Source organism: Ambystoma mexicanum, chromosome 6q, assembly GCF_040938575.1.
Source record: "Ambystoma mexicanum isolate Mex_15411 chromosome 6q, UKY_AmexF1_1, whole genome shotgun sequence".
Classification (NCBI taxonomy): Eukaryota; Metazoa; Chordata; class Amphibia; order Caudata; family Ambystomatidae; genus Ambystoma; species Ambystoma mexicanum.
Window position 1 is genome coordinate 746,310,834 of NC_090937.1, and position 27,680 is coordinate 746,338,513.

The 27,680-nt window shown below is 48.1% G+C and overlaps 1 protein-coding gene across 3 annotated transcripts in view; it reads right to left on the minus strand.

Moving 5' to 3' along the window:
- Positions 1 to 27,680, minus strand: part of LRBA (LPS responsive beige-like anchor protein) — a 3,444,508-nt gene that overhangs the window by 3,237,709 nt on the left and 179,119 nt on the right. For all 3 annotated transcript variants that reach the window (XM_069631262.1, XM_069631261.1, XM_069631263.1), the window contains exons 6-7: positions 4,456 to 4,577; positions 4,192 to 4,318 (exon numbers count right to left, since the gene is read on the minus strand). In XM_069631262.1, the coding sequence (XP_069487363.1) occupies positions 4,192 to 4,318; positions 4,456 to 4,577 (249 nt within the window). The remainder of the gene's footprint in view (positions 1 to 4,191; positions 4,319 to 4,455; positions 4,578 to 27,680) is intronic.

A 27,680-nucleotide genomic window follows, 5' to 3' on the forward strand; every position in this document is an offset into this window, starting at 1 on the left:
ATTATAACCTTGAAGTCTGAACATTTCCTACCGTTTATAGACTGTCCACTTGCCTATTAAAGACTTGAACATTGAGCAGTAAGAGCCGTTATTCTATTTATAACACATACGGGATGCACAATTAAGAAGTCCATTTTCATCATTATCCTTTACTCCTAAGGTTAATCCTGAAGACTTCTCAAATCCAGAATATTTGGAGAAACACGGTTTAGCATCACTCCGCTACTTTTATATACTACAAAAGAAAGGAGAACACGGTATGATGGTTTTATGAACAACAATATATGTTTGTTAGGAAAATTGTATCTAGGTGAAAACTGATGAACAATACCATTATTCTAGACTTCTTTCCACTTTCTCTGGTGTCTTTGAAAAGTTTGAAAAATTAGAGATCGAGTTGTGTGTAACAGATCATGAATTATTAGTATTGATTCTCACTGACGTTTTTTAAGGATGAATATATCCTCCACTGAATTGACGTGTAAATTTGTCTTTGACATTGATTTGTTGAAAATCCAATAAAGATAATGTTTAAAATTTCTTTTGCATTTATAGAATATTTTGATCGTTGAATGAATTATTACAGCCCCTGATGAAGAGAAATGATCTAGAAACGCGTTGGGCATATCCATATGAAAAATAAATCATCTTTGAGAACAAATTCACTTTGAAGTTTGACGAAAGTCATTTTGATTTGAATGTCTTTTTCCTAAATAACATGTACTTGAATAGAACATTATTTGACTAGTAGATTTTTAATGAATTCCACTTAGGAATTATAAATCAATTGAGCTTGTTTAGCCATAAATAGTGTGAAGGGGACGTGAGTTCCCAAGTTAGGAACTTACTTTGTCTGTGAAGATGGAAACGCGCCACCCTACTGGGTATGCATGGGAAGGGACTCGGAGCGGAACGTCACTGTTTGTTGGGAGGCGTAGCGCCTCGTCCTGGGTTGCCTCTCCCCCTACCACGGCCCCTCTTTTGACCTCTGGCAAAACCCTGGGTAGCTTGTTGGTTGCCGCCCCAAGATGTTCCTTGGTTTTGAAAGTAATGGGACCCTCTCTGGGAGTTTTGGCCGCGAGGACGGCGAAAATTATTATTTCCCCACTGGTATGTGAGTTTATTTCTTAGTTGGCCAAGGGACTTTAAAGGTGTCATATTCGTCCTTAGCCGTTTTTAGTGCTTCCTCCACTGCTTTTCCAAACAGGACGTTTGGTTCCACCGGCATGTCAATGAGGGTGGCTTGGGTCTCTGGTTTAAACCCCGACTGTCTCAGCCAAGTGTGTCTCTTGATTACTGTGCTTTCTGCTATCATCCTTCCTGCATTGTCGGCTGCATCAAAGTTAGCCTTGAGAATGCATCTGGACACTGATCTTCCTTCCGATGCAATCTGGGCCTACTGGCTCTTTAGAAGTTCTGGTGCGGAGGCAATGAGGGCAGATACCTATTCCCATTGGTGGCAGTTGTAGCTTGCCAGCAAAGTGTTGGTGTTGGCAATACGTGCTTGATATGCCGAAGTGGATGCCACCTTCCTTCCTAGCCCATACATTTTCTTGCTCCCCTTGTCCGGGGGAGCTTCTGAAGGTGCTAGTGGTGTTCCCGCCCTCTTCCTGGTGGTTGTAACCACTAATGAGTCGGGTTTTAGCTGACCCCTTATGTAAAGTCGGTCGGAGAGAGCGGCCCCGAATACCTTTTCTATTCGTGGGTTAACTGCCCGGGTAAGATTAGGGGTGAGCAGAGAAGGATTGATTCTGCGTTGAATAGACTTTAGAATGGGGATAGCCTGGGCAATGGATTTTTTATCCCCTAGAATTTGCTCTGCAAAATATCTCTCTTCTTGGCCCCCCCCTCCCCCCACAAGTGTCAATTTGGAAATGGGCTGCAGCCTTGGCTAAAACTTCGTTAAGCAAGGGCGGATTGTCAACAGGTGAGTCATTCACCGGGGGGGTCCTGGGAATAGGGGAGTCGAGACTATAGGCCTCCGCCTCGTCTTCCCTCCTCTTCCTAGTCCTCCTCATCTCCTATCGACCCCGACCTCGTCGTCTAGTATTTGTACTTCTGAATCCTCACCATACTGTTGGTAAGGTTCAACACTGAACGGGTCTGAAATCAGCCCCTGAACTGGAGTCTCAGTACGGAGTCTCTTAGTAGGAGGTTGAGGGTCTTTGGATCCCGAAGGGGCGGCGGTAGCAAGGGTACTCTGATAGCTCTGGAAGTAATTAGGGTCTTTTTCGTAAAAATCGACAAAAAAAGACATTTTTCCTCATTACTCTGTCGATGTCTTCCGAGTTCCATTCTTTGGAACTGGGAATTACACTTTCCTGCTGTGGTTCCTCTTCTAATCCCATATCCTGGGGAGTAGGAGGGACAATCTTTGGCCTAGTGACAGGGTCAGGGGCCTTGGACTTTCCTAAAGACTTGGGGTGTTTCTCCTTCGGAACCTGGTTTTTAGAGGCTTTTTTGTGTTGTTTTTCCCCCTTCCCATGCGTAGAGAAATGTTTTCCTGACCCCTCGGATTAACCTGAATCTTTCGACGCCTGGCGTCGAGAATCGGAGGAGGGATCACGAGATTCAGGAGTCTTAGCAATGGGGCGTAGAACCTCGAAAGCAGACCTCGAAAAAGCTACCGAAGTAGCCGTCGAACGTGCTGCCTGGGGGTAGAGGTCGGATTTGTCTTCCGTGGACCATACCTCGGAGACTTTTAGATAGTGTGGCACTCTTAGCAATTGTGGATGGTTGCTGTGTGTCATGGGGCGACCGTGACCTGGAACGCCCAGAGGACACCGATTCGGCGGCCGGCTCTCTATGTGGCTTTTTATTCCGATCACTCGACACGTGCCAAATCTCAGGAGGGCTTAGTGTGTTTAGTGGAAGAGGTGTGGGTAGCGCTCTTGCCGCCGGGTGTTGTCCCCATAACTGACCCGCCGGTCAGTCCTCCGAGGTCGGGGGCTTGCACTAGGGTGCCTGCCGACACCCCTGTGCCCTCCCTGTCATACACGGCGGCGTTTCTGCCATCACTAAGGAACCCACTGCGTCCATGGCCTAGAGTTGCCTGGCGTAGTGGGCCCAACGCTTGGTGGAGCTGTCCTTAAGTGTCTTGGCTTTGAAGAGCTTACAAGCTCTACAATTTGCCTCGGGGTAGTCCCTTGGAAGATACAGGTTACAGGTGTTATGTTTATCTACCCAGGGGAATTTACGGTTGCACTTCGGGCAGAATGAGTACTGTCCATATGTCAATATCTGGCAGCGGGCGGGTATATGTAGGAAAACGAGTGTGTGTGAGTATGTCCACCCCCCACTCTACCTACTTGCAGGGCCGAGGCCAGAGGCCTTCCAAGGCCCAAAGTCCATCGTGTAGTCTCGACGGCTGTTCTTCCTTGGTCTCAAGTACCGGCATCGATCTTCGGCGTGGGGTTTGAGAACAGGAATTTTTTGATAATTGTACGATAAATGGCTAAAAGCCAGGGAACTCCGCAACTATGCTTCCGAAAAGTATGGCGGAAAAAAACAATCTGAAGGTCCTACACGCGTGAGGGATCATGGGTACAGTGGACGTCACACTAGAGATAGTATTACTGGCACGCCCTAGTTCGACGCCCCTTTTCGAGTTTCGAAAAACAAACTGTAATACTCTGCAGCTTCCACTAGATGTCGGCCTATGCACAGCATGTGATCTAAGCAGATGCCACAAGCCTCAGATTATATATATATATATATATATATATATATATATATATATATATAGAGAGAGAGAGAGAGAGAGAGAGAGAGAATAGAGAGAGAATGAGAGAAGATACCAAAGTTTCATATGCAAGTTCTTGGAAGGCAGCCTTTTAAAATGTATGCGCTCTTGCTTTCGAAAAATACTTGAGTCTCTAAGGCAAGCAATTCAGTGACAAATTATCTGATCTGTGGTTAATCTTCAGTCCCCCTCCATCCATGTTGTCACATATAGCAATAGGTCACTGTGCACTCACAAAATGCATTTTATTAGCTACTGTACGGACTGATCGCTATAAATTGGTGAGCAGCAATGGGCCGATAGGGCTTTCACTAAAATAAATAAAGCTCTCATCTGAAGTAATAAGCCATAATTTGAGGAGTGCATCTTTGCATTCTTTACCCTTCACACACTCAAATCATTTCACTGGTGTCTAATGTAGAAGGCTGAGATTTACAAGATGTACTCACTTTTTGAGGCTTGAAATCATATTTCACGCAGTGTTGGAAGCCTTTGCCCTTCGATTTAATGGAAGTCACAATTAAACAGCCACCAACGAAGTGTGCAGAGTAACCAAGTCCTTTATTTGTTCGGAAACTACAAGGAAATACAAAGTGAGACCAAACTAAATCAAATGTTTCTCTTGCATTAACACAAGGCAGTAAATTAGTTCACATTAGGAAAGGCACAATTAATAAGCGTTGATAGACAATGGCTTGCATTTGAACACTCACCAATACAAATATGGTTTATCCTTATCCACATTAATGTTATTCACTGGGTCCATCCGCAACCAGGTGTGAAACGTGAATCCATTCTGGTATGGCCACTTAGCGATAGGCGGCAACGCAATAGCCTGTGTGAAACAGATTGTACATGTATTTATAGTCCTAATAAAATAAGCACACTAACTGATTATTGCATGGAAATGCAACCACTGATTTTTTTATAACCTTTTTATATAGAGAGAATATACTTACTTGTAATCCTGGTTTTGTATAATGGGCATCTTCATTAAATTAATGAACAGTGAATCACACTGCCTATGAAGGGGATCAAGGAATGCGCGCTTAAAAAAAATCATAAAATCTCAGAACCAATTAAAATGTAAATGATGCCAATCTACCTTTTTTTAAATGTATTACAAGTTCACCCACAAAAGCACAATTTGGAAGCCATAGAATATACATGGCTCCTATGAAAAAAAGAGAAAATAGAAACAGATCAACAGTGAGCAATGAACAGAGAATCAACTATGATGCTCCAGTATTCCATCATGCAGTATAGTGACCGTTCAGCCTCAGTTTATTTTTCTATTTGAGAGAGGAAGTGTGTCTGTTGGCTAGTATGCCACTCTTCAAGGGAAGGGTCAAGGTTGTTTGCAATTCAATGAAACTGTCCATGATGAAGAGCTAAGATTACAAACTTTCCCTCCTGACCAAGGGATCACATTCATGAATAGCAAGCTCATCCCAGATCTCAAAGGTAGAAGAAGTCAGTCTTGTACTACAAATGTTATCTGAAAAAGCGCCTTGACATACAGGACAATCCTCACTTGCATATGAATCCAACCAGTAATGACCAAGATGAAGTGTGGATACACTTCCCGGTTATGCAGTTACTATTTCAGCCACTGAAATATTATTTAATAGTGCTATCTTAGCATTTTTTTTATAGCATGCAGAAAAACACAAACAGTATCCATCTATCTAGAAATTGAATGCTATGATGCTGGAATCCCTCTGTTTAGAACTCAGTAATTTGAATAAAAGTTGTTTCGCCTATTCTTTGCGCTCTCTTATAACCAAGAGCCCTTCTCATATATAAGGTGTGAGCTGATATTTAACTGGATAGTAGGGTTTGAAAAAAAAAAAAGAATGGTAGCCAAAGGTGTTGCTCGTTACAAAAGTCTAAAATGACTTTGAATTGATGTGTGGCAACATAGGACCTACATTTTCACGAACTTTCCAAGAAAGATAGCGTACATTCTCCTTGTGAATAGGTTGAAAAGGCATACAATGATAATACATGTGAGGTGGGGGGTTGACAAAACCAGAGTGGGTGACTTTCTGCTTTCAGTTATAGCAGCTAAATATGCCTTTTTATGGCCAAAGAAGAAAAGTTTAATTTTGAAAAATATAGGAGGGAAAGTGATACACTTTCTGGCAAGAAATAGGGTTATGGCCATTCTGAGTCACCAGAAGTAGAATCTCTTCCAACTGAAGGAATACAAAGTCCTTTTTGGAAGCTTTTATTGTCCACATTTGAGGTATACTGGAGAAACACAGCTATGCTCTGCAATGACAGATTGTGATGGTGTAAGGCTGGCTATCAACGATCAGAAAGTCTGGGTGGGTTGCTATGTTATGTGAGGATGGTCCTGGTTCTACCATTGCCAAAGCCTAGATCAGGCTAGAAGTGCGACCACTGCCTTGGACAGCTTCAATTGGATTACGACTGTGAATGTAGAGGAATTGGAGGACAAGAGTATAGTAACTTCGCAGACAAATCAAAACGTGGTCATTTTTCTACAATCCTATTTCTGGAAAAGAATGAGGAATCTCCTCGCCTTATGTTTGGGGAGTGCGGCTACCTTCCTAAACGTAGGCAAAGTGAAAATCCTTAAGCTTTCTTTGCTACTTAAAGGTAAGCTTGGGTCGAGCAAGCAAGGGCAATTCTAAGAGAGGAGTGGCCCAAAAAAGAAAACAATAGGATTCTGAATTACGGATAAACCTATACAAAAAATATACGTTGACTCTCTTTGGTAGGTAAGGTGCTGTTGCAGGCTAGAGGTAAGTGACATGGATTTAACAAGTCTATAGTCGAAGCAGTGTAAGGTCTTTAACCCATGAGGTAGTGTCAATTGGCATCCTAGTGAACTAGGTTCGTCATCGAGTAGTGTAGAACCTGTATTCACTTAAAAAGATTTCTCATTCGCTGGGTGGGATACTCGGTCAGATCCTCTGCAGTCCACAACTGTAAATATTGATTCCAATATTAGAGATGGTGATCAGGTTACGGATAGAAACTTGCTTCAACACCACTCGGGCACCTTCTGAAGGCGAGTAGAGTAATAAGTACCTTTGCCAATTTCTGCCTGTTGGAGGTCAATTGGAGGTCAATTCTCTGGTCTTCACTAGGTGACAGCTTGTGTTTTCATCCTCATGAAGACAAGTGAGAGCTTCAAGTGGAAGCACTGATGGGGGTTCAAAGCAGCATTTTTGGTGGGTTTGGATAGGGTGCAGCAGCTGTATGGTTTGTTGAAGATGCAGCCACAGTGGAGATGTTATGGGTGTGTTATGAAGCACAACAAATTACCCAAAAGTGTCTTGGCACTGAAGAAATGACAGTGAATGCGTATTATACAGCCACCGCCTAGAGACCATGAGAATAGAAAGGTTTTTAGATATTTTCGGAATAACCGAAGGTTAGATCTACGAAGTGGATTAGGTTGCCCCAACATGTCTGTAGTCAATAAAGACAATCTGGGGCACGTCTATACCGGATGCCATGACAAGCAAGATTAAAAACATTTAGGCAGCCAAATGTGGTACTCTGGATAGAACCAATGCTAATATGGAAACTGCTAGACCACACACTTTTTCAGCTATGTTTGTAGGTTTACATTTTTGCAGAATCTCCGAAATTTCAGTCCCAGTGACTGCCCTAAATTCATATTGCAAGAGGTACATCTGTCCTGTGCTTACTGTTAAATCTTGTGTCACTCAGCGGATACCTCTGTTCACCAAACTTGTTAACACTTCTTTCCCTGAAAATGATATACTGTCTTCCATCAAGCAGGCGTGGACCTCTCCCCCTGCTGAAGATGCCTTATCTAGACCCCAGTGTGCCGGTTAACTATCGCCCCATCACCAATGTACAGTTCTGGCTGCAAATCTTGGATAGGGTAGCTTACACACAAATTCAGGATTTCCTGTCCTCCTATGAAATCTTGGATCAGAAGCAAACAGTGTTTAGGAGTGCCCATAGCAGTGAGTCCACACTACTGGTTATCAAAACTAACATCTTTCACATTTTTGAGAAAGGTAATACAGCTCTCCTTATGCTGCTGGATCTGGCGGCCGCTTTGGACCATTCTATACTTATCACCAGATTGCTTAATGCGGCTTCCTTTGCTCCAGCAGCAGCTAAGTGGATAAAATCCGTTCTTGCAGACTGCAAAGCCAAAGTTTTTCATGAGGATTCTATGGCAGGAGAGTTTCTGATGACTTCTGGAGTCCCACAGGGCTCTTGTGTATCGCCAATGCTTTTTAACATCTTTACACTGCATCGCTTTGAAATGTTGGATGCCGAAGGCATGGTTTATGCTAATTACACAGACACACCGAGTCTTATTCCACTAACAGGCAATTCTAGCAAAGACTCCCTCACCATCAATTCCATCTTTAGTCTTATTGAAACCTGGATGGTGGACAACGGCTTAGCACTCAACGATGAAAAGACGGAGCTTATGATAACCGGCACGGCGCCCCAGTTGCGCAAGTTGTAGTTCGGAGTAACAGCAATTCTTGATTGCAGGGTATACCATTGCAATTAGGCCCAAAGATAAGACCCTGGAAATAATTCTAGACCAGGAACTCAACATGAAGAAGTATGTCAACAGTCTGGTCTCTGGTACATCGTACTACCTGAAACTGCTTGCACAACTTAGACCTTTCCTTAACACAACCAATTGTGTGACCATCGCTCAGGCAATTATTGGGTCAAAATTAGACTATTCATACCACCTCCTTTAGGGCACTGGTAAAGGGTAAATCACCCATTTACAAATCATTCATAACTATGCAGTGCATGTCGTTGAGGGCCAGCGAAAAACTGACCATGTGTCAACAACCAGGAAATCCTTACATTGGATACCCATGAAAAGTAGAACTTCTTTTCGTTTACTGTGCATTAGGCAAAAGTGCATATATGGGAAAAGCCCCAGTTATCTGTCAAGTATACTCTTGGCTTCCTGGCCCAAGGGTCCTTAGATCTAATAACTTATGTCTCCTATAGGTACCAAGATCTAGGTTAACGTTGGTGAATCAGGGGTCTTTCCCTTATATCGCTCCAAGGTGTTGAAGGCCCTGCCTCGAGGCCTAAGAGCAGTTAGCTCCCTGGCTGGCTTCAAACGTGGATTGAAAACTGCTCTTTTGCAATGATTTCTTTTCCTTTCTGAACTCCCTATATCATGACTGATCTTAGCTACTTGTTATTTGTTGTTGTCTTGTCTAGCGCTGTTATGCCTGCAGGCTTTGGTCTGGTGCTATATAAATAAATGTGCCCCCCACCCCACTGCTGTTCTTTCCGATAGTCAAGGACAAGGAGTTTCCTGTCCAGAGTAGAGCGCAGAGAGTGTTTTGAGGTGTAGTGTGTGAATTGAAAACTAATTGTGAGCAGTAGGAAGTTGGAGACTTTTATAGACAATACACATGATTTGAAAAATGATCCGTTTTTCTGCATTGAACCAGTACAGGACGGACATATTTCTTAAGTTTCACTATTAGTCTGGCTGGTGAGTTTTGCACTCTTTGGCGATAGGTAATGGCATATTTTGGGAGTCCAAGGTAACAGCTATTTCCGTAGTCCAGGCAAGAGAGAGTTTAGGACCATTGCCTGGTGGGGAAAAAGAAACCGAAGAATAGGTCTGATTTTCTTTAATCTCATGAAGCAGGTTTTAGCTACTGAAGAGATTTGACTTTTAAGGTGAGCTCTTGATTGAGAAGGATGCCTAAGTTCTTAAGAGAATGTTTAGAATCAAGACATGGCCCAAAGGTTCTGGACCAACATAAGGAAGCCCAAGTGTTCAGCTTTTCCTGTATCAGCATGATTTCAGTTTTACTGGAATTTATCTTTACGGAGTTGGCATTATCGCATCTTTTGTGGAGGCTAAGCAGCATTCTATTCTCTCAGATGTGATGACACTAGCCATCAGGTCTACAATAACCTGGGTGTCTGCATAGTTTTTAAAAAAAAACTAAAAAAAAAAGAAACCTCGGCCCGTCTCAATCTCCATTAGGAGACAGAAAAAGATTAAAACGGATAGGTAAGAAGGATGTACACTGTGGGACACCACATCTCTAACGGTAGGATTGGTATATGCACGGCCCAAAATAACTTGTTGTGAAAGTTTACTTAGGAACGACTGGATCAATTTAAGAGTAGTACCCGTAAAACCAGCAGTGTGTAGTCGGTCAATTAAGATTCATTGGTCGATTGTGTCGAATGCCACTGATAGATCTAAGAAAATTAGGGCCCCTGTATTATCCTGATCCATAGTCTCCTTCAGGTGATCCAGAACTCAAGAGAGGTTTGTTTGGTGTTCCTTGATGGTCTAAAACCCATTTGAACATTATCAAGGATGTTCATATTTTCCACAAATTCCTGGATCTGACTAACAATTCTATCCATTTGTTTTGCAAAAAAAAAACAAAGTTGAGACATTGAGGGTTATTATTCAGAAGACCAGGGTCCAGTTTCGGCTTTTTCAATAGAAGTTTAATCACAGAGCGTTTCCAGGTGTCTGGAAAAGTACCAGAGGAAAGAGAAGTATCAACTACCTGGAGAATGAGTTCTGCGAGTAGCGGGTGGAGTTCTTTCGATAACCTTGGTGGTAGCAGGTCCAAAGGGGAACCCAAGCATTTGGCAGAGAGAAGCTGCTCACAGCTGTTATGGAATCAAAAGGACTAACAAGGAAGGTTATGTCCCAGGCTACCTTCAGTTTAACAAAGTATGTTATATGGATAATTATAAAAAATTACTTCGACAAAGTGAGCCACTTATTGTTCTGCAAGTTCTTGTGATTAAATTGGGGAGGTGGTGTCTGCATCATTGCAGAGCTCTCTTACAGCAGAGGACAGTGAATTGGAGGTGTTTTGGGCAATATAGATTAGGACTCTACAAAAGTGTTTGTTTGCTTTCAACATTTCCTTTTTACACCCGTTCATTTTGTTTAAAAAATCTTCAAAATTCTTTGGTGTTATTGCATGGCCATTTTCTCTCTGCATTTCTTACTTTAACATCTGTGCGAGTTTAATTCAGGTGTAAACCATTTCTTGGTTAATTCTTGCTGGTGCCTGGACGACAACATATGAGCCAGTACATCAATAAGTTCAACCATGGTAGAGTCTAGGTTCATTAGATGCACATTTGCATCCATAAAAGTGGCAGTGTTAGGGAACAGGGAGGGTGAAGATAGTACTAGTGAAGATCGTTGCAGCTTAATTTCTCAGCTTGTAACACCTTTCTGTAGGTCTGCTCCGTGATAGATCAGCAAGGCTTTCCTAGAAGCAGGGGATTCTCTAGGTTCTGCAACTCTGCTGGTTTCCATTGAGTCAAAGGCCAGGGGACAGAGAGGGGCAGGTGGACAAGAACCCTTGGGTCTGCAGCTAATAATGTAGTTGGAAGAAGCAGTCAGTACCAGCAGAAACCCTTGCTGTCAATTGAATGGTCTTGGCAGGTCGAAGACTTGGGCAAGGCTGCTTCACGATCAGTATGCAGGTTGACTATTATGCTCTGGAACTTAGGCCCAGGTATTAACAGGTAAGGGAGATGGCCATCCTATTAAAGCATACTGGGGCTAGAGATTGGAGTCTGTCACCTACAGATTGGCACCTGGTTTGCCAATCGCAGACTTTCTCAGGGTTCTTAACAGCATGGATGTCATTTGGGGGTCGCGGCTGCAACCTTCATTGCCACAGCAATGACTATTTTTTTTTGTATATGGACTGGAAAAAACAGGACGGAAGCACGGCGGCTGCCTCCTGGGCTGCGGAGCCACTCTGGGGATTCATGCTTTCAGAGTTCTGCAACTTTACAGTGGTTGCTTAGCAACCATGAAAAGTTACAGTACTCTGAAACTGAAAGCAAAAGTCTGTACTTTCACGCACCTAGCACTGGGGTAGCAGAGCAGGGTTCCCGCCATTGAAAGCAAAGCCTGCTCTTCAGTATATGGGCATGGTATCTGAAGAGCGTTAGAGGACCCGTTCGAGCTGCTCAAGCATGAAGCAGCCTACTGTCTCGTGCGGATAATGGACCGCCAGGCAGAGCCCATCTTGAAGGGCGTACTGTGAAGGACCGTGGACAGGAGCCAATGGTGTGGCATGAGGCGGGTAAGAAATGTAGGCAACCTAAATGCCTCCCCAACCAGCGTCTCGATCACAGATAGTGGCTTTTAATTAAGACATTGGCAACATCAGAGACCCACTACTCTGTGATATAGGCGTGTATATGTGTGGTGTAAACGCTGCATTACATGCTGCCCATAAAACATTGAGCCATATGCAAAATGTGTGCTAAACCCAGGGCATATAGCACTCATGATGGACATCAACGGTAAGCAAGACAACGTATAGCAACAAAGGTTCTAATCTCGTCCCCAGTATTAAGCGTTATAAAAGAACAATTACATGACATATAATACATGCAGTCTTGAACAGTATCCTGGCTTGGAGTGGAAGCCAATGTAGTTTGTGTAAAATGAGAGCAATTCGGTCAAATGTGCACGCTCCTGTAATAGGTTGTGCTGCAGCACTGTGGCCTGCTTTTAGGAGAGCCAAGTGAGCAGCTGGGAGCCCTGTCAGGAGAGCATTTCCCCCACATTGATGTGCGAGACCACAAGGGCTGGCACTACAGTCCAGATGTCCTGCAGAAGCATGGAGGGTTTCATTTTTCGAAGGGTAGAGATTCTGAGACAGGCTTTTTGGGCCTTCCTGGCTATGTGTTTCTGGAAGAACAGACTGCTGTCAATGGTGAAGTGTGAGGATTTTGCAGAGTCAGAGTTGTAGATCAAATCCTTCTAGGCACACATCATTGAGCCATTGTTGGACAAGTTGTTTTTAGTGGGCAGACCAATAATTCAGACTTGGATGGGTTTAGTTTGAGGTAGGCAGTCGACATCTAGGACTGGATGATGGCTAGATAATCGCAGAGACGAATGATGTCCTGCACGCTATATACTCTCTAGTACAACTGGTGGATGGTTATACTGGGATCTTTAAGGGGAGTGCCCAGAGGCTCCATTTAAAGGTTAAAAAGGATTGGTGAGAGGATGGAGCCTTGAAGGACTTGGTTAGAATGCAACAAGTTCATCTTGACAGCATGATGTCTGCCTGAGAGGTAGGAGGTAAACAAAATCAGGACAGTGAATCCCATCCTGTCAGCAAGGGAGAGAAGGATGCAGTGGTCGATGGTGTCAAATGCAGCCGAGAGGTCAAGGGCGACGAGGAGGAGGCATGAGTCGTCCGTATCCATGATTTGAAGAGCATCATCCACCACCTGGATGGTGGCTGCCTCGATGCTACACTTTGGGTGGAACCCTGACTAATAGTCATTTAGGAGGTGGAGTTGTTCAATTCTGACGAGTAGTTGGCCAGATCATCTGGATCTAGGGTTGGTTTTTTCAAAAGAGGTCATAGGAGACCAGTCTTGAGGATTTCTGAGAATGATCCTTCTGTGAGGGAGGCATTGATGATGCTGAGGGAGGCAATCATTAAGAGATCTAGGGGAAAGAGGAGAGAAATCTCCAATTCTGTCCAGAGGATCAGTGCGAGTGCTATGGTGCAGGGGATGCCAATGCTGCGTGAGGTTGATCAAATGGTCTGTTGGATTGTGGATTGTGTCTATTTTTTCGCATTTCTCCTGAGTTGCTGGTACCTCAGGGTCAGGTGAGGGTTTGGAACAATGCTTTACTGCTTCAAAGAGGGCTTTGCTCCTGTTAGAGGCTGCCGCAATGGCGGTAGATTAGTAAGAAACTTTGGCCTCGGTAATCCGAATCCTACGGTTTGCGTGCAGGGATGAGTTTTTTTGATAAATTCTTTTTATTGGTTTAAAAAAAAAAAGGCGGGCATACCTGTCATCCAGCAACATCCTTAAACGGGATTAACACATTCAGACAGAGTCAATCAACCAAAATTAGCAAAAACATTAGGCATGTATCGACAGTGGTCAAATGGGCCTGGTCCTCATGAATTGGGTGGGCATGAGGAAGTTCGTGGGGAGAGGTGGGCTGACAGGGGGTGGGGGGCAGCCCCCACATGGCGGGTGGGGCAAGAAACACAGACAATAGTTTCAAGGCAAGTGGTGAGACACCCCGAGTCATATAGTGCCGGACCATCTGCCCAATATTTTCAGAAATTTGCCGGGGCAACCCCTGGCGGCGTATATCCGTTTTTCCATGGACGCGCACCTGTCCATTTCGTTGGTCCATCTGCTAATGGTAGGCCCGTCAGGCACCCCCCACGTGGTGGCCACCAGTCTTTTAGTGAGGCCCAATGCTATGGCCAAAAATGTTTTTTCACCCTTTGTGTGGTCTGTTTCCCCCCAGATGCGCAATAGTTCAGCCTTAGGTTCCAATGGGGCCGGATTAGCCAAGACCGCGTAGATTTCATGCATGCATGCATTCCCGCCAGAATTTATGAACATCACATTCCCAGAGCATGTGGTAAAAAGTGCTGGGTACCCTACGGCACTTGGGGCACTTGGGGCAGTGGGCCTCCTCCCCAAGTCCCCACCTGGCGAGCGCAGCCCAGGAATGGTAGGCTTGATGGAGTATTTTGTACTGTATTAACCTTAGCTTGGAATCTATGCCTATTTTGCAGGGGAACATCAGGTCCTCCACCCACTCCTCCGACTCCAGGGGGCGTGGAGTTTGGTTCGAGTGTCAGGGTTTCTATTGCCCACATGCGTTCTGTCATTACGGATGTCCATGACTTCATTAAAATCCCCGCCCAGTACCCATTTATCTGCCAGTGCCCCCAACATTACCTCCTGGAGGTCCCTGAGGAATTTGTGTGTCAGCGGGGGAGGGGCATAGGCTGCCACAATGCCCCACAAGGTCTTCCCAATATCGCCAGTGATCACCACAAAGCGGCCACTCCGGTCTGCGTGAAGTTCCTGCAATTGGAACAGGACTCTTTTGTGCAGCAAAATCATGGTACCCTGGGAGTCACTGGAGAACCCGGCATGGAAGGTGGTTGTATAATTGGATTTCCTGAAAAATCTACATTCTGTGCCCATCAAGTGTGTCTCTGTGACGAAGGCAATATCTGGCGAGTGCCTGTTCAATTGTTGGAGGACGAGCCGTCTTTGAACCCCAGAGCCCAGCCTTTTCACATTCCAGGTGAGCATGGTAAGGTGACTCATGTGCCATTGATGAGTATATAGAGGACATTTGCCGGGGGGGGAGGCGCTTGGATTCCTGGCCTAGGGCCCCGTCCACCCCGGGCCCCTGCCTATTCTGCACAGCATCCTGACCCACCCACCAATGGTTCTGACCCGTGCCCAACCTTGAGTGGTGAGTGTGTCTGCCTCGACCACTTCCAATAAACAACTTGCCCCACCCCCCCCCCCCCAACCTGAAGCACCTGCAGCCTAAACCTAGCACCAACAGGGCGCACAATGAAAACATTAACGTGCATCATCATGTGGCAGTTGCCCAGACTGGAGCGGCAAGGGCACCTCAGAGAAGTGGCGGTCGATGGTAACACTCCCTTTTAGTACATACGGACACATCCAAAGGTCAGGGTGTGGTGGTGATCATCCATTGTCAGTAGTCCCTTCGGCCTGTTGTGGTGCAGTCACAGATTACTGGTCCAGAGAGGTCAGGCGGTGTGAAGGCTGCTACGTCATTCCGTCCGGTTCTTTCCTGTGGTGATCTGCGGGGTCCTTTGTTAAGGAGTTGAGTTTCCAACCAATCCCATGCCTCCTTCGGGGCATAGAACACGTGGGTGGTCCCGTCATGGTGAACTTTCAGTAATGCCAGGAAAAAGAGAATATTTGATGGACATTGAATGCAGTTTTTTCTTCAGAGAGTCAAAAGAATGACAGGCCTTCTGGACCTCTTTGGTGTAGTCCGGATAAAACCCAATGCGGTATCCGTTGTACGCAACAGGCCCCATAGCACGGGCCATCTGGAAAATGGCGTCTCTGTCCCTAAAGTTTAGGAGGCGTGCAATGATTGTCCGTGGTGGGGCACCCGGGACAGGCCTCTCAGTGGGGACTGTGCACCCGTTCAATCGAAAAGAACTTTGAGAGCTTTTTGGGAGCAAAGATATGGGCGAGCCAGTCCTCAAGGAAGAGTTTTACACTCAAGCCGCCTTCTTTTTCAGGGATCCCGAGGATCCTTAGATTGTTTCGTCGAGCCCTGTCCTTGCTGTCTTCTGCACGATATTCGAGCTGCTCCACCATTTGTCTGAGTGAGTCTTCTGTGTCGGATATCCTTTGCTCTGACTCCCCAACTCTAGATGCTAGTTTGTAAAGGTCCTGGCAGAGGAAGGAGACACATGCTGACAGGCCCCCTATCTTTAGCTCCAGAGATGCTCGGGAGTCGCTGATCGCCCTCATTAAGTCGATAAGAGAGATGACACCGCCCTGAACTCCCTCCCCTTGGTCGTCACTGTCTGGAGCTTGGGGGGATGTTGTCCGTTAAGAGGTCCATTTTGCTCTGTAGGGTCTGTCTTTTGCTCTTGTCCTTACCCATCGTGCATGTCGCAGTGTTGTGACGGATATCTGTGGTCTCTGAGTCGGAGCCGGGTCAGCGGTAGGATGTGGCGTGGCCTGGTCTATTGATCCGGGTCAGACCGCGCAAGAGTCCAATGTCGGGGGCACCCTATGGAGTCCTAGAGATTGCGTCACAGATAATTGAGCGGTATGTAAGCCTAGTTCTTGTTGGTAGGTGCAGTGTGCGTTGCCGAGGGGTGGTTGCGGCGGTACAACTTTTCACAGTGGGCGCGTGCGTATCTGTGAGCTGGTGGCCGCTGTGGTACGGATAGTGTCGCAGGGGGTTTTACACTGGTTGCAGGTGGTGCGCGGGCCTCCCACTCCTGGGTGGATCCCACGCCTCCCGGGCTCTCGTCATGGTCGGGGTTGCAGTGTTGGGTCCAGGTTGCGGAGTCTTTGTTTTTTGCACCTCTTCCCCTTTTGGCCTTGGGTTTGCATAGCGCGGCACTGGATGGTCACTAGGGTGACAGAGGGTTGTCGCCCAGGTAGCACCTGGGCAGATGGGACTCACCTAGTCTGTCCACACCCTGACGTGAGGGCGGCGTTCACATTGGGATTTGGCACGGTTTATGGTGCAGAGGCTGGTTACAGTGGTGTTGCAGTTCTCAGGAGGCATCAGTATGTCTGGACTAGTGGCCAGTTAACCCCAAGCGTGCGTGGCTCGCCTCCCCCTGCGCGGCCGCTTGCTGTGTTCGCCCACATTGGGGGTGTGTCGGAGGGGAGTCCGCACTCACCGTTGCCTTGTGGGCCTGATCCTCTGGGGTGCAGTGGTGCCTATGTGTAATCTGCTGTTGGGGGTCCTGGGAGCACGTCCGGTCATCCGCGTGAATGCAGCTGTGTCTCCTGCTGTCCGTCAGGCCCAGGTGCAATGCAGTGCCCCCCACACGGCCACAGCGTTAGGCGGGGGGATGGAGGAGAGTGGCGAGGCCTAGGGCCTAGTAGTCTAGTGTGCAGCAGATAGATCCCCCCCAGTATTGGCACAGTTGTGCACCAAGCAGTTTATTAGTGACTTGGTCTGGCCGCGAAGGTAGTCACAGGAGGCTTGCAGTGGATTCGTAGGCCCCCAGGTATGGTGCGTTGTATTTGGGGCTCGAGTGTTGGGGCCGCTCCACTGCCGCAGGGCCGCCCACCAGAGCGCAGGCAACGTTGCTGGGGGGGGGGGGGGGGGGGTGGGAGGGCTGATGGCTGGTCAGGCTGTCACGGGGTCATCATGGTCTCAGTCTATGGTGCATTGGGGACCGGGGGTGGGGGGGGAGGGGTCAGCCGGCGCTGTGATTTCAATGCGGTTCGCTTGCGTCGGCCTTCAATGCAAACAGGGAGGTGGGGCCGGCCTATGCCTCCTCTCCTCCGCCTATTCTTCAGATTGAGCTGTGCTGGCAGCCTGGGCTCAAGGGGGCCTCTGGGGCACTCGCAGTGGGCGAGCCGCAGGTTGAGCCCGGAGTGGATCCTGCCTCCAGAGTGGCACCTCCAAGTCCGCAGAGGGCCGCGAGGCCAACGCTCCGGATTTGCATTTCCCTGCTCTGATCTCAGGCGGGCTGGTCTGAGGGATGTTCTGTCGGGCAGGCGGTGATTCCTGGAAGGTTTGCCCGTGGGGGGGGGGGGGGGGGGGGGAGGGAAAATCAGATAATTGAGAATATTTATGGTGGCCGCCGGGAGCTGCTGACTACTCCGTCTGCATCTGCTGCTCGTGCATGCGCACAACTCGACTTGAGTTTGTTGAGGTCTCCAGAGTTATGGTTTTTGCACCTCCATTTCTCTAGGGCTCGGATTGAGCTTTTGTTGGAGGCTAGCTCGGGGGTGTACCATGGGGCAGACTGTTTGGTCTCAGCTTGGCTCGATTTAAGGGGGGCATGAATGTCCACCAGTTTTATAGCAGAGTTGCTGAATAATTCCAGGAGGCCCGAGGCACTCCCTGTGGTGGGGAAGTCTGCAAAGTTTGGTTCCAACTAATTGAACCATAAGGTTTTGAAAGAGCAGCGTTGAGTGATGGGGCATTTAATCTGGCCTTTGTTAGCCATAGTCAAGTGGGTGACTGATAATGGGATGGCTGCATGGTCAGACCAGTCAAGTGGGATGGGGAATGCACAAGTGATGCAGGGTGATGATGTGAAGATAGTTTAGGGTGTTGCCTTTGTTGTGCATGGGGAGAGCACAACATGCTTAAGGTCCATGGAAGTGCTCAGTGCGAAAAGCGTGCTTCGAGTGTGGATGTCAGCCTTTGACTCTGGGAAATTAAAATCACAAAAAAAAACATTATTTGAATGTGCTAATTTGGCAGAGGAGAGTAAGCGGGAGATGTCTGCAATGAAAGTCACTGCTTTGAGGTGGTCTGCAGATAAGGTGGGAGGCGATGGATTCCTTGAGCAATAGAGGAAACACAGGCAGGCAAGTGATTCAAATGAGCTTGTTCTGGGAGGGGGCGGGGGGGTGATGGAGCAGGGCCAATCGCTCCAGTGGATGATTGCCATTCCGCCTCCTGCCCTTCCTGGTCGGTCATGTTGGATGGAGTAGCTTTGGAGTAGGAGGATGTCGAAAACATGTGGGGAGGATGGGGTACACCATGTTTCAGTGATGAACAGGTCATCAAGGGTTGTTGTAGGAGACGAGGACATCGATCTCAGCAACGTGAGCGACTGCTGGGCCAGCATTGATCAACATGAGAGGGCGTGTGCATGTGGTTCGTGGATGTTGGATGGGGTCAAGGGCAATATTGATGAGGTTTGCTAGAGTAGCTTGTTGGGGCACCCAGGGTACTTGGTGTAACGCTAACATGGTTCCCACGGAGGCGCGGCGTCGAAGGCGCAGAACTCTGAAGATGGACAGGAAGGGCCCCTCTATTCTGGCTTCCCTGGCTCGTTGGATACCCTCCTTAGGGTTTGGAAGGATGAGCTCTCCATCCTGCTTCTGATGCAGGGGCGCGTTGAAACCCAGTTACTTCACTGGATTGAGGATTGATGGGAGTTCAGGTAAGCTTGACTGTTCAGGTAAGGCACTGTAAAAGTTCTGTTCAAAAGTTCAAGCTTAATAATAATGTTCGTTGTCTAATTGCAGCAAGCGCTAATGCTTATGTCTTTTTCCCCTTAGGGGCCGGGGTTCGGAGTGCCGGAGATATGGCGCCGACCCGAAGTGAAACAGTTCTGGATGAGCGCTCAGGTAATGTCTTTGCATTCGCTCATTCAATGTCTTTGTCTTTTTTCCCCATAGGGGCCGGGGTCCGGAGATGCCAGGAAGCGGCAGGACCCGAAATGCAGTGGGAATAATCCAACAGGTAAGACTTAAAAGGAAACTGAGCTTTCCTTATTCCATTTCTCCCTCTCACCTTTGTTCTTGTCTTTTTTCCTCTAGGCGCCGGGGCGTAGCTGAATCCGGAAGATCGCTGCTGAAGATGGAAGCGCCTTGCCAAGGTGATTAAAATGCAGTGCTGCAGCGATCGAAACGAAATGCCTTTAAAATGATGTCTTCCTTTTCAGGGCCGTTGGAGAAATGACTCCGGGATGCAGATTTAGCAGGTAAGGGCTTTTCTTCTCCTATTCTCTTCCTTTCTCCCCTTGCAGGTGTCCCAGGGTGCTGGCAGGCGTGGCTGAAGTCAGGATGCAGGAGCTGACACGGTGAGCGTCCAGCTGCTAGGTGCAGAACAACGCGAAGCACGTGTGGCTGTTCGGGTGGGGTTTAAATAGCCTTGGAAGAAGTTCCTGGTATGTATCCTTCCACCAATCAGGTATGTATCCTTCCCCGACCACACCCGGGTGGTGAAGTAGTCCTACAGGTAAAGTAGTCCCATTCAGGCCTCAAGAGGGCCTGGATGAAGCAGCAAGGTCTGCACCAGGTATGTGTGCACCCAAGCACTTAAACACATATCCTCTTCTATGAGCCTGGCGCCTAAGGCGCCAGGACTGGGGTCCGCTATGAGCCTGGCGCCTAAGGCGCCAGGACTGAGTCCAAAGGGCCCCGACTTGGGCCCGCTGAGACTTCCCTGGGGAAAATGATGTCTGCCTCTGGGGTTGCTGGGCCCGGCCTGGCTCCTTAGAGGTAGGCATCATGACACTTGGCCATTCAAATCCTAGTGAGAGTGGGGATGGGCTGTGGAGGGAGGAGACACATGGCGATGTCTTTTGGTGAGTAACAGTAGTAGCAATTCGTTTGTAGGTGAAATGCAAAATAGCGGGTCAGGCCCTTGGCCCAGACAGGGCCGATTAAAACATAATAGGCTCCTTTGCGTTTAGTTCTTTTGAATTTATTATCAGGTGTTCGTCTTCAACAACCTGCTGGTCCAATTACAAAAATAGGGCTTTATTAGTGTGATGTAAATCATTTGTGATGTAATTCAATGTCAAAAACTAGTCGCATGGAAAATGTGTGTTCCATTTTATTTGCATATGGGTTCCCAAGCAGTCCAGGTAAGAATCGGTCAACCCGAATCAAATTTTACTTTAGGCCACCAGTTCAATGCCTTCTTCACATTCATATGGCACATCATTTTCTCCTTCCACAAGACCATCCTTTGGGACCATTAGTCTTCAACACATTTCTGGAGAGGTCTCCTTTGGATTTTTGAAGACAACAACCACCCCAAAGTTATCACCTTTCATTAATCTCCCAACTTTTCCTGGCCCCTTTCCCACAGACCAATTAAAACAAAATCAACCCAAATAGGTTTTCATTGGTTTTGGCAAGATTTAATGTGGTTTCTTAAGCATCGCCGAGATCCTGCCAATAGGCACAGCTAATTCAGTGTTTGGTAATATTAATGAATATCCCATGACTGACAACAGATATTTCCCTGAATGCAATGTAAATGTTGTTCAACCAAGAAAACTCATCTCATGCTCACTACCAAAAGGAACGTTTCTATTAATTTCAGCTTCAATTCTTAAGTGCTTAAAATGTCAGCTACACCTTTGATCACAGACCCTTTTTTAGCAAAGCAAAAGAAAGAAAACTTTAGGTATGCATTCAAGATCAAAGAAGAACTCTGCCAACTGGCCCCACGTCATACCAATCTTGGTTTTCAAACCGAGCAGCATTTGGGATTCAGGTTTTGCTTTTTCAATTTAAAGTATGGTCCTACAATTACCAACATGCAGATGCTGTGCATTTAAAAATATTAAAAAAAAAAATACTTGCTCTAAAATTGAGCCTGTAGAGAACTAGAAAAGAACGATAAAAATAGATGAGCACTGTAGTTCATAGAAAGTAGCACTCTGTCAGAAACTGACTTCAAAATTAATCTTCCACTAAAGAAATAATTCACCAGTTGGGATAATGATTAGCAAAGGCTACATGTTTGTGAGAAGATCTGGTGTAAGCAGGTTGTTGGGACCAGAGCCTCACTATCTAATTGAAAAGGAGTACCAGACAGACTGGCAAGGGAAGAGGAATGACATTTAGTGGACACAACTTCCAGCTGACAGTGAAAACCCAATTCACCCAAAGCAAGAAGTAGAGATCCACATTAGTGCTTTTTCTGACAGAAGATCGGATAAACTATCTAGATACCATGAAGAGATGCCAAGCCTCACACCACCTTCCGTGAACACAAGGGACATTGTGAACTTTCATTAAGTGACATTCGTATTCATGGTCTCTGTGTAAAGTCATATAGCAATGTGACAACTTTCATGAATTTAAATGTAGATGTTGGTTTCCTTTGTAACCCTTATACACCATACAGCGGAAAGGGGAGGCCACCAGGGGGGGCGGGGGGGGTGCAGGCAAGATGGCCGCCTAAGCACCTAGCTCCGTCCCCTGCCGTGAGAATATAGCAGAGATATGGCAAACAACAGTTGCGTTCACCACACGCTCCATTGACTGTGGGAAACACTGCTGAATGTGTGGGGCCAAGGAGGAGGAGGGAAATTGCACATTCCTGAGAGAAGCCGTGGCTGCTTGCTGCTCTCTGGGACAGAGGAGGCTCTTAGCTGGGCCGTGGCAACCGTGAGGCCCAAAAGGGGGAGGTGCACAGATGGTAAACAGCAGAAGATTCAGCCCAGTTTTGTTTAAGGACTACTGCCTTCAACCGGACCTGTGCCGGGGCACTTTTGGAGGTGCTGGCTCCCCCCCTCTGCCGGGGGTTTGACGAATCGGAGAGCAGTTCACTACAGGAGTGCGGTCTTCTGTGGGGAGCGGGTGCTCCCGTCTGAGGAACAGAGGCAAGCAGTGCCCTCCTAGTCAGGTGAGGGGTGCGCCACGCACGAAGACTCCAGGCAGCGGCATTGATCCGTGGCAAGGGCGGGCTGCCTATACTAGTGAACGGCCACCCGGGGGGCCTGTGGGAGGACCTGGTTGGAAGCCACTGGTGGGTCACAGCAAGGCCCGTGGCACGGCCCGAGGACATTGAAGCATGCGAGGCGATCAGAGGGAGATAACGACAACTCTCCCGATCTCGCCCGAATTGACGTTCTGAATCACAGCATTAGTGCACCAAACATTGCCTGAAGCTAAACAAGTGTTGCGAGTCCAACGCGGACTACTAAAAGGGAGACCCACCCCAAGCAGCGTTAAAGAAGATCCTGAAATAACATTCACAGAACCTGCATCAGTGCACTGAACCATTAAAAAACCTCCTGACAGAAAACAAGTGTTGTGGGTCCAACGTGGAATGAAAAAAGGGTGGCCCACCTCACGCGGCATCAAAGACATTATGGATATAAGACCCACAGAGCTGTAAGGTGAGACGGAGGGCCAGCACACTCAGGTGCTTGCACTGTGAGACGAGACGTGAGCTGCAGACTACCGGCCCAAGCAGGTTGTGAAGGTAAGGAGCCTAGGGCTCACAAGGGGTTGACTACAACACCCAGTCACACCCCAAAGCGGGTGAGGAGTGTAGGGCGCCCCACCAGCTGAACTGGCAGCATGACAGCGACAGACGGCTGCCCAGAAGAAGGGGAGACGGGGACCTGGAGGCTGGGGCATAGACCCCCCACCCATCCCACACAGTTTCCATCTCGTCACAGCGGAGCAAAAGCCTGGAGTGGCCTCAGGAGAACCAAGGGGTGGAGACCTTCACCACTGAGTCTGACCTCCCCTCCACGCATCTGAAGGGACACAGAAGTCCAACTCAGAGACAAAAGCTGCAAGGGGTGGGGGGGGGGAGAGGGGGAGACCAGCGGATCGGTTCTGGAGATACCAACCCTCCCACCTGTCTTCAAAGAGTCCTGGGGGTTGCTTCGGGTTGTGGGGGCATCCGGGGGGGGCACCCTACCCCCATAGAATGATTCACCATGCGCAAGGGTCCCTGTGGGCTCGTGGAACCAAAGTTGAGACCTCTCAAAAGCACAAAAGGGAAGTGGTGGTTCTATGAGCTGGAAGGAGTCACTGGCGAAATTTCAGTTTCACGCAGGTGATAGCATGACGGAGGCTGGGGGAGCGCCTCCGCCCCAGGATGAATCAGGCTCCATAAAGACGGACATACAGACCATCTTGGAAGAGATTAGGGGTATGAGGACGGACATGGGGGCAAAACTAGCCAACGGGACAGCCAAGGTGACCACGCTTGAGGATAGGATGGATGGGGTTGAGGCTAACCAAACGTCGATGGAACTCTTGGAAACACAGATGGAGGCACACTTCATGGAAATGGAAAGACGCGAAGAGGCGCTACGACTCAATGTGGAGGATATTGAAAATAGGGAGAGGTGGACGAATCCCAGGATCTTCGGACTGCTGAAAGCGAAGGGTGAGATCCCAGCTGGCTTGGAGCAAAACGTGCAGGACAGAATAAGGATTGTCCTGGGTGCGGTGGCAGGTGAAAGGGTCACAATAGACAGGGTACACCGAGCAGGTGGAGGTGCCTGGTGCCCACGGTCTGTCCTAGCACGGCATGCATTATTATTATGCAGACAAGGCGCGGATCCTTCAGAAAGCAAAGGGCATAAAGGAAATAAACTATGGTGACTCAAAAGGTGGCCATTATTCAAGACCTCTCGGCCCACACGCTGCTGAGGCGAAGGAAATGTGGAGCCCTCACTAGGTGGTTACAGGAGAGGGGGGGTGAAGTAGTGCGAGGGTTACCCCTTCTCGCTGGTGTTCGAGTGAGAGGCGGAAAGACATCACCTGGTGGCAGAAGAGGACATACAACGGGTTATGTAAGATTTGGTTGGCAGCCAGGACAGTCCTGCTTCGGAACATGGCGGACAAGGATCGAATCCCAATCGAGGACCTAGGGGCCCGGAATCTTTGCGTGGGAAGCGAAGGGCGAAAGGAGGCTGGAAATATCAGAAGTTTAACACCCACCCCGCGGAATGAGGACACCTGAAGAGGAGAAACACTAGACTAAGTTGCCCGCCTACGGCCTTCATGCGGCACCCCTAGTGCACCAAAGGGCCTCTAGGGAGGCAATTCGACATAGGGCTGGTTATGGTTTAGTTATTTCCAGCTGACAGAAGGAGTCAGCTGTGAAGTTTGCTTGTCATCTGAAGTGGATGACAATGAAGAGTATTCCATGGGTAGAGAGCACACAGTTGGGGAGGGTGGGCCCGGGACTCATGGTATTTAGCTCAGTTTAGTTCAGAAATTGTTGGGGCATATACCCTCCCCCGAATCGGTCAGTGTGGTAAGAGCGGAAGAACTCATCATGTTGTTCACGGCAGGGGACGAATCCCTGATGGTCCGATAGCCACGCCCAGCATGAATGGGAGATGAACGGACGCCTCGATCTAGGGGAACAGTGGGTGGGATGGGTGGCGGGGGGAGGGAGGGCACTACATGCTATGGAATCCGGACGTGGAGGAGGCTTTAAGCCTCGGTGGGCACAAGAGGGGCAACAATCGGTGGGCGAAGGAAGGGTATGGTTGAGGGGGGTGGTCAGTACACTGAACGTAAAGTAGTTGAACTCTCAAAACAAACGATCCCTGACTAGTAACATGTTTCGCAAACAGAAATTGCTTGTCCTTTTCTCACAAGAAGCGCATTATCGACAAGGGGTGGAGAGATGGGAAGGAATTTCTGGGCCACTCAGAGGGTGGGTATATTGCTGGCCAAGTCATTTCGTTTGATGGAGATTGAGACCAAGACAGGGTTTGGGGGAGATTCCTTGGTATTAAAAAGGTACATACGAGGGAACACAGATCACGCTTGCCACTCTCTATGCGCCCAACGTGGGGCTGGTGGGATTCCTACGCCAGATATTTAGGGTAATGGATGGGTGGGCAGAAGGAGCAAGGCTGCTGGGTGGGGATTTCAACCTGATATTGGACCCCAAGCTAGATTGGTGGTCTGGAAAGGGGTTAGGGATTAGAGGGGCTATGAGAGACCATCTCACCATGAGGAACCTTTTGCAGGATCACTTCTGGGTGGACATCTGGCGCAGGTCGTGGCCGGGGCCCGGCGCTATATGTTTTTCTCCCACGCCCCTCATCAATCATACACGAGGGTTGACCTCCTGTTGATACCAAGGGAGCAGAAGGGGGAGGTAGGGGTCCCGAGGGTGGAAGCCATTACGTGGTCAGACCACGAACTGGTGAACTGGCGGTTACTGGAGGTCCCGAGGACCTTTAGGTGGATATGTAATGATACCCTTTTGAGGGACCAGTTCAGGGATTTTCTGGGGGAGGAGATACAGGCCTACTTTGAAACTAATGATAATGAGGAGACCAGTATGGCGACAGTGGGAGGAAGCTAAAGCCACCTTCCGTGCTTACTCATTGCAGAGGGAGCCCGTAAGAAGGGTGAGATGGCGCTGCAACTGAATCCTATTAACGTGGAAATCAGGGCTCTACTGGGCGATAGGACAGATAACGGATAAGAACTTTGTCCTAATTGGCGAGGTAGTCAAGAGAATGAGATACATCGGCCAGAGGTAGTATGAGAGGGGGGGGAATGCAGTGGGGACCTTCCTGGCAAACAGGGTGAGGGGTTGTAGAGTGGAAAGATGGGTGGAGGGAATCCGGGACACGAGTGGGTCAGGTCCAGAAAGGAGGGGTGGAAATAGCTGGGTGCTTTGCCCACTTCTATAAAGAGCTGTATATACTAGGTGGGCGGAGGAATCTGTGGAGGATATGCACCAATATCTAGCTGAGCTAAACCTCCCCAAGCTTACAGGGCTGGAGAGGGTAGCTTTGGAGGGAGAGATAACTGTGGGAAGAGGTGCCGGGAGCCATTAATAGGTTGAAGGTAGATAAAGCCCCGGGAGAGGGTGGCTTCACAGCTGACTTCTATAAGCAATATCAAACTCTTGGCGAAACCCTTGGACAAGTCGTTTAACCAGATAGCGGTGAGCGATACAATATCGCCGACATTACTCCAGGCCTTGATAGCTGTCATACTAAAACCAGGAAAGGCCCTCCTCAATGTGGACGCTAAGATCTTTGCTAGAATTATGGCAACGCTCTTGGAGGCGTACCTTCCCCGATTGATCCACCCGGATCAGGTAGGGTTTGTGTTAGATAGGGAGCGGATAGCATGCAGAAGACCCTCCATGTTATGGGCTTGTGGACCGTGCAGTATGAGGGGGCGCTTCTGCTGTCCCTGGATGCGGAGGCGTTCAATCGGGTGTGTTGGGCCATCATGGGGGAGGTTTTTGCATCTCCTGGAATGGGCCAGAGGTGGATGGGCTGGATATTGGCTCTGTACCCAGAAACTACGGCCAGGTTTGTGGTCAACGGGAATGAATTGGGGTCCTTCCCAATGCGGCGGGCTACATGCCAGGGGTGTCCTCTGTGACCGCCGATTTACGCGTTGGTAATGGAGCCATGGGCAGCAGCGGTCAGGAACAATGGGGAGATCAGAGGGGTTACGGTGGGTGGAATACACTGTAAGAGGAGCCTCTTTGCAGATGATGCTTTACTTTATGTCACCAGACCATCTCAGTCGGTCCCCCACGTGCTCAAGTGCTTGGAGCAATAAGAGAAGTTATCAGGCTTTAAAGTAAACTTGGCGAAATCAGTGGTGTTCGAAATTGGGGGACTGCCGGATGATGAGAGGAATTATGTGGCTGGACTGCCATTTAGAGTGCAGAGGGAAATGTTTCGCTATCTGGGGGTTAGGTGACAAGGTACCCTAGGGATCTTTTTTTCTGGAAACGTCTTGCCCCTTTGGTCGGCTGTGAAACGAGACATGAAGAGATGGGCGGGGCTGAGGCTCTCCTGGATGGCGCGGCTAAATTTGGTTCTGCCCAAATTCTTATTTTTGTTCCAGATGCTCCCGATACCCATACCAGTCTCATTTCCCTCTGAGGTGAAGCGAACCATGTTGCGGTTCCTCTGGGTGGGGAAGAATCACAGGATCTCATATGGGATATTAACTCGACCAAAGTAGGAGAGGCGAGTGAGGTATCCGGACATATTGTGGGCTACAATGACCCACTGAACAGAATTTTGCCAAAACCAAGCAGCATTTGCGCAGAAACAGCAAAATGGTTGCGCTGACTCCTGTGAGCATCTTGGCCTTAAAACTGCATTTTGCAGCAACAAAAAGAAGGCTGCACCTTCTTGCCAAGCACAAATTGGGCAGGATGGAACCA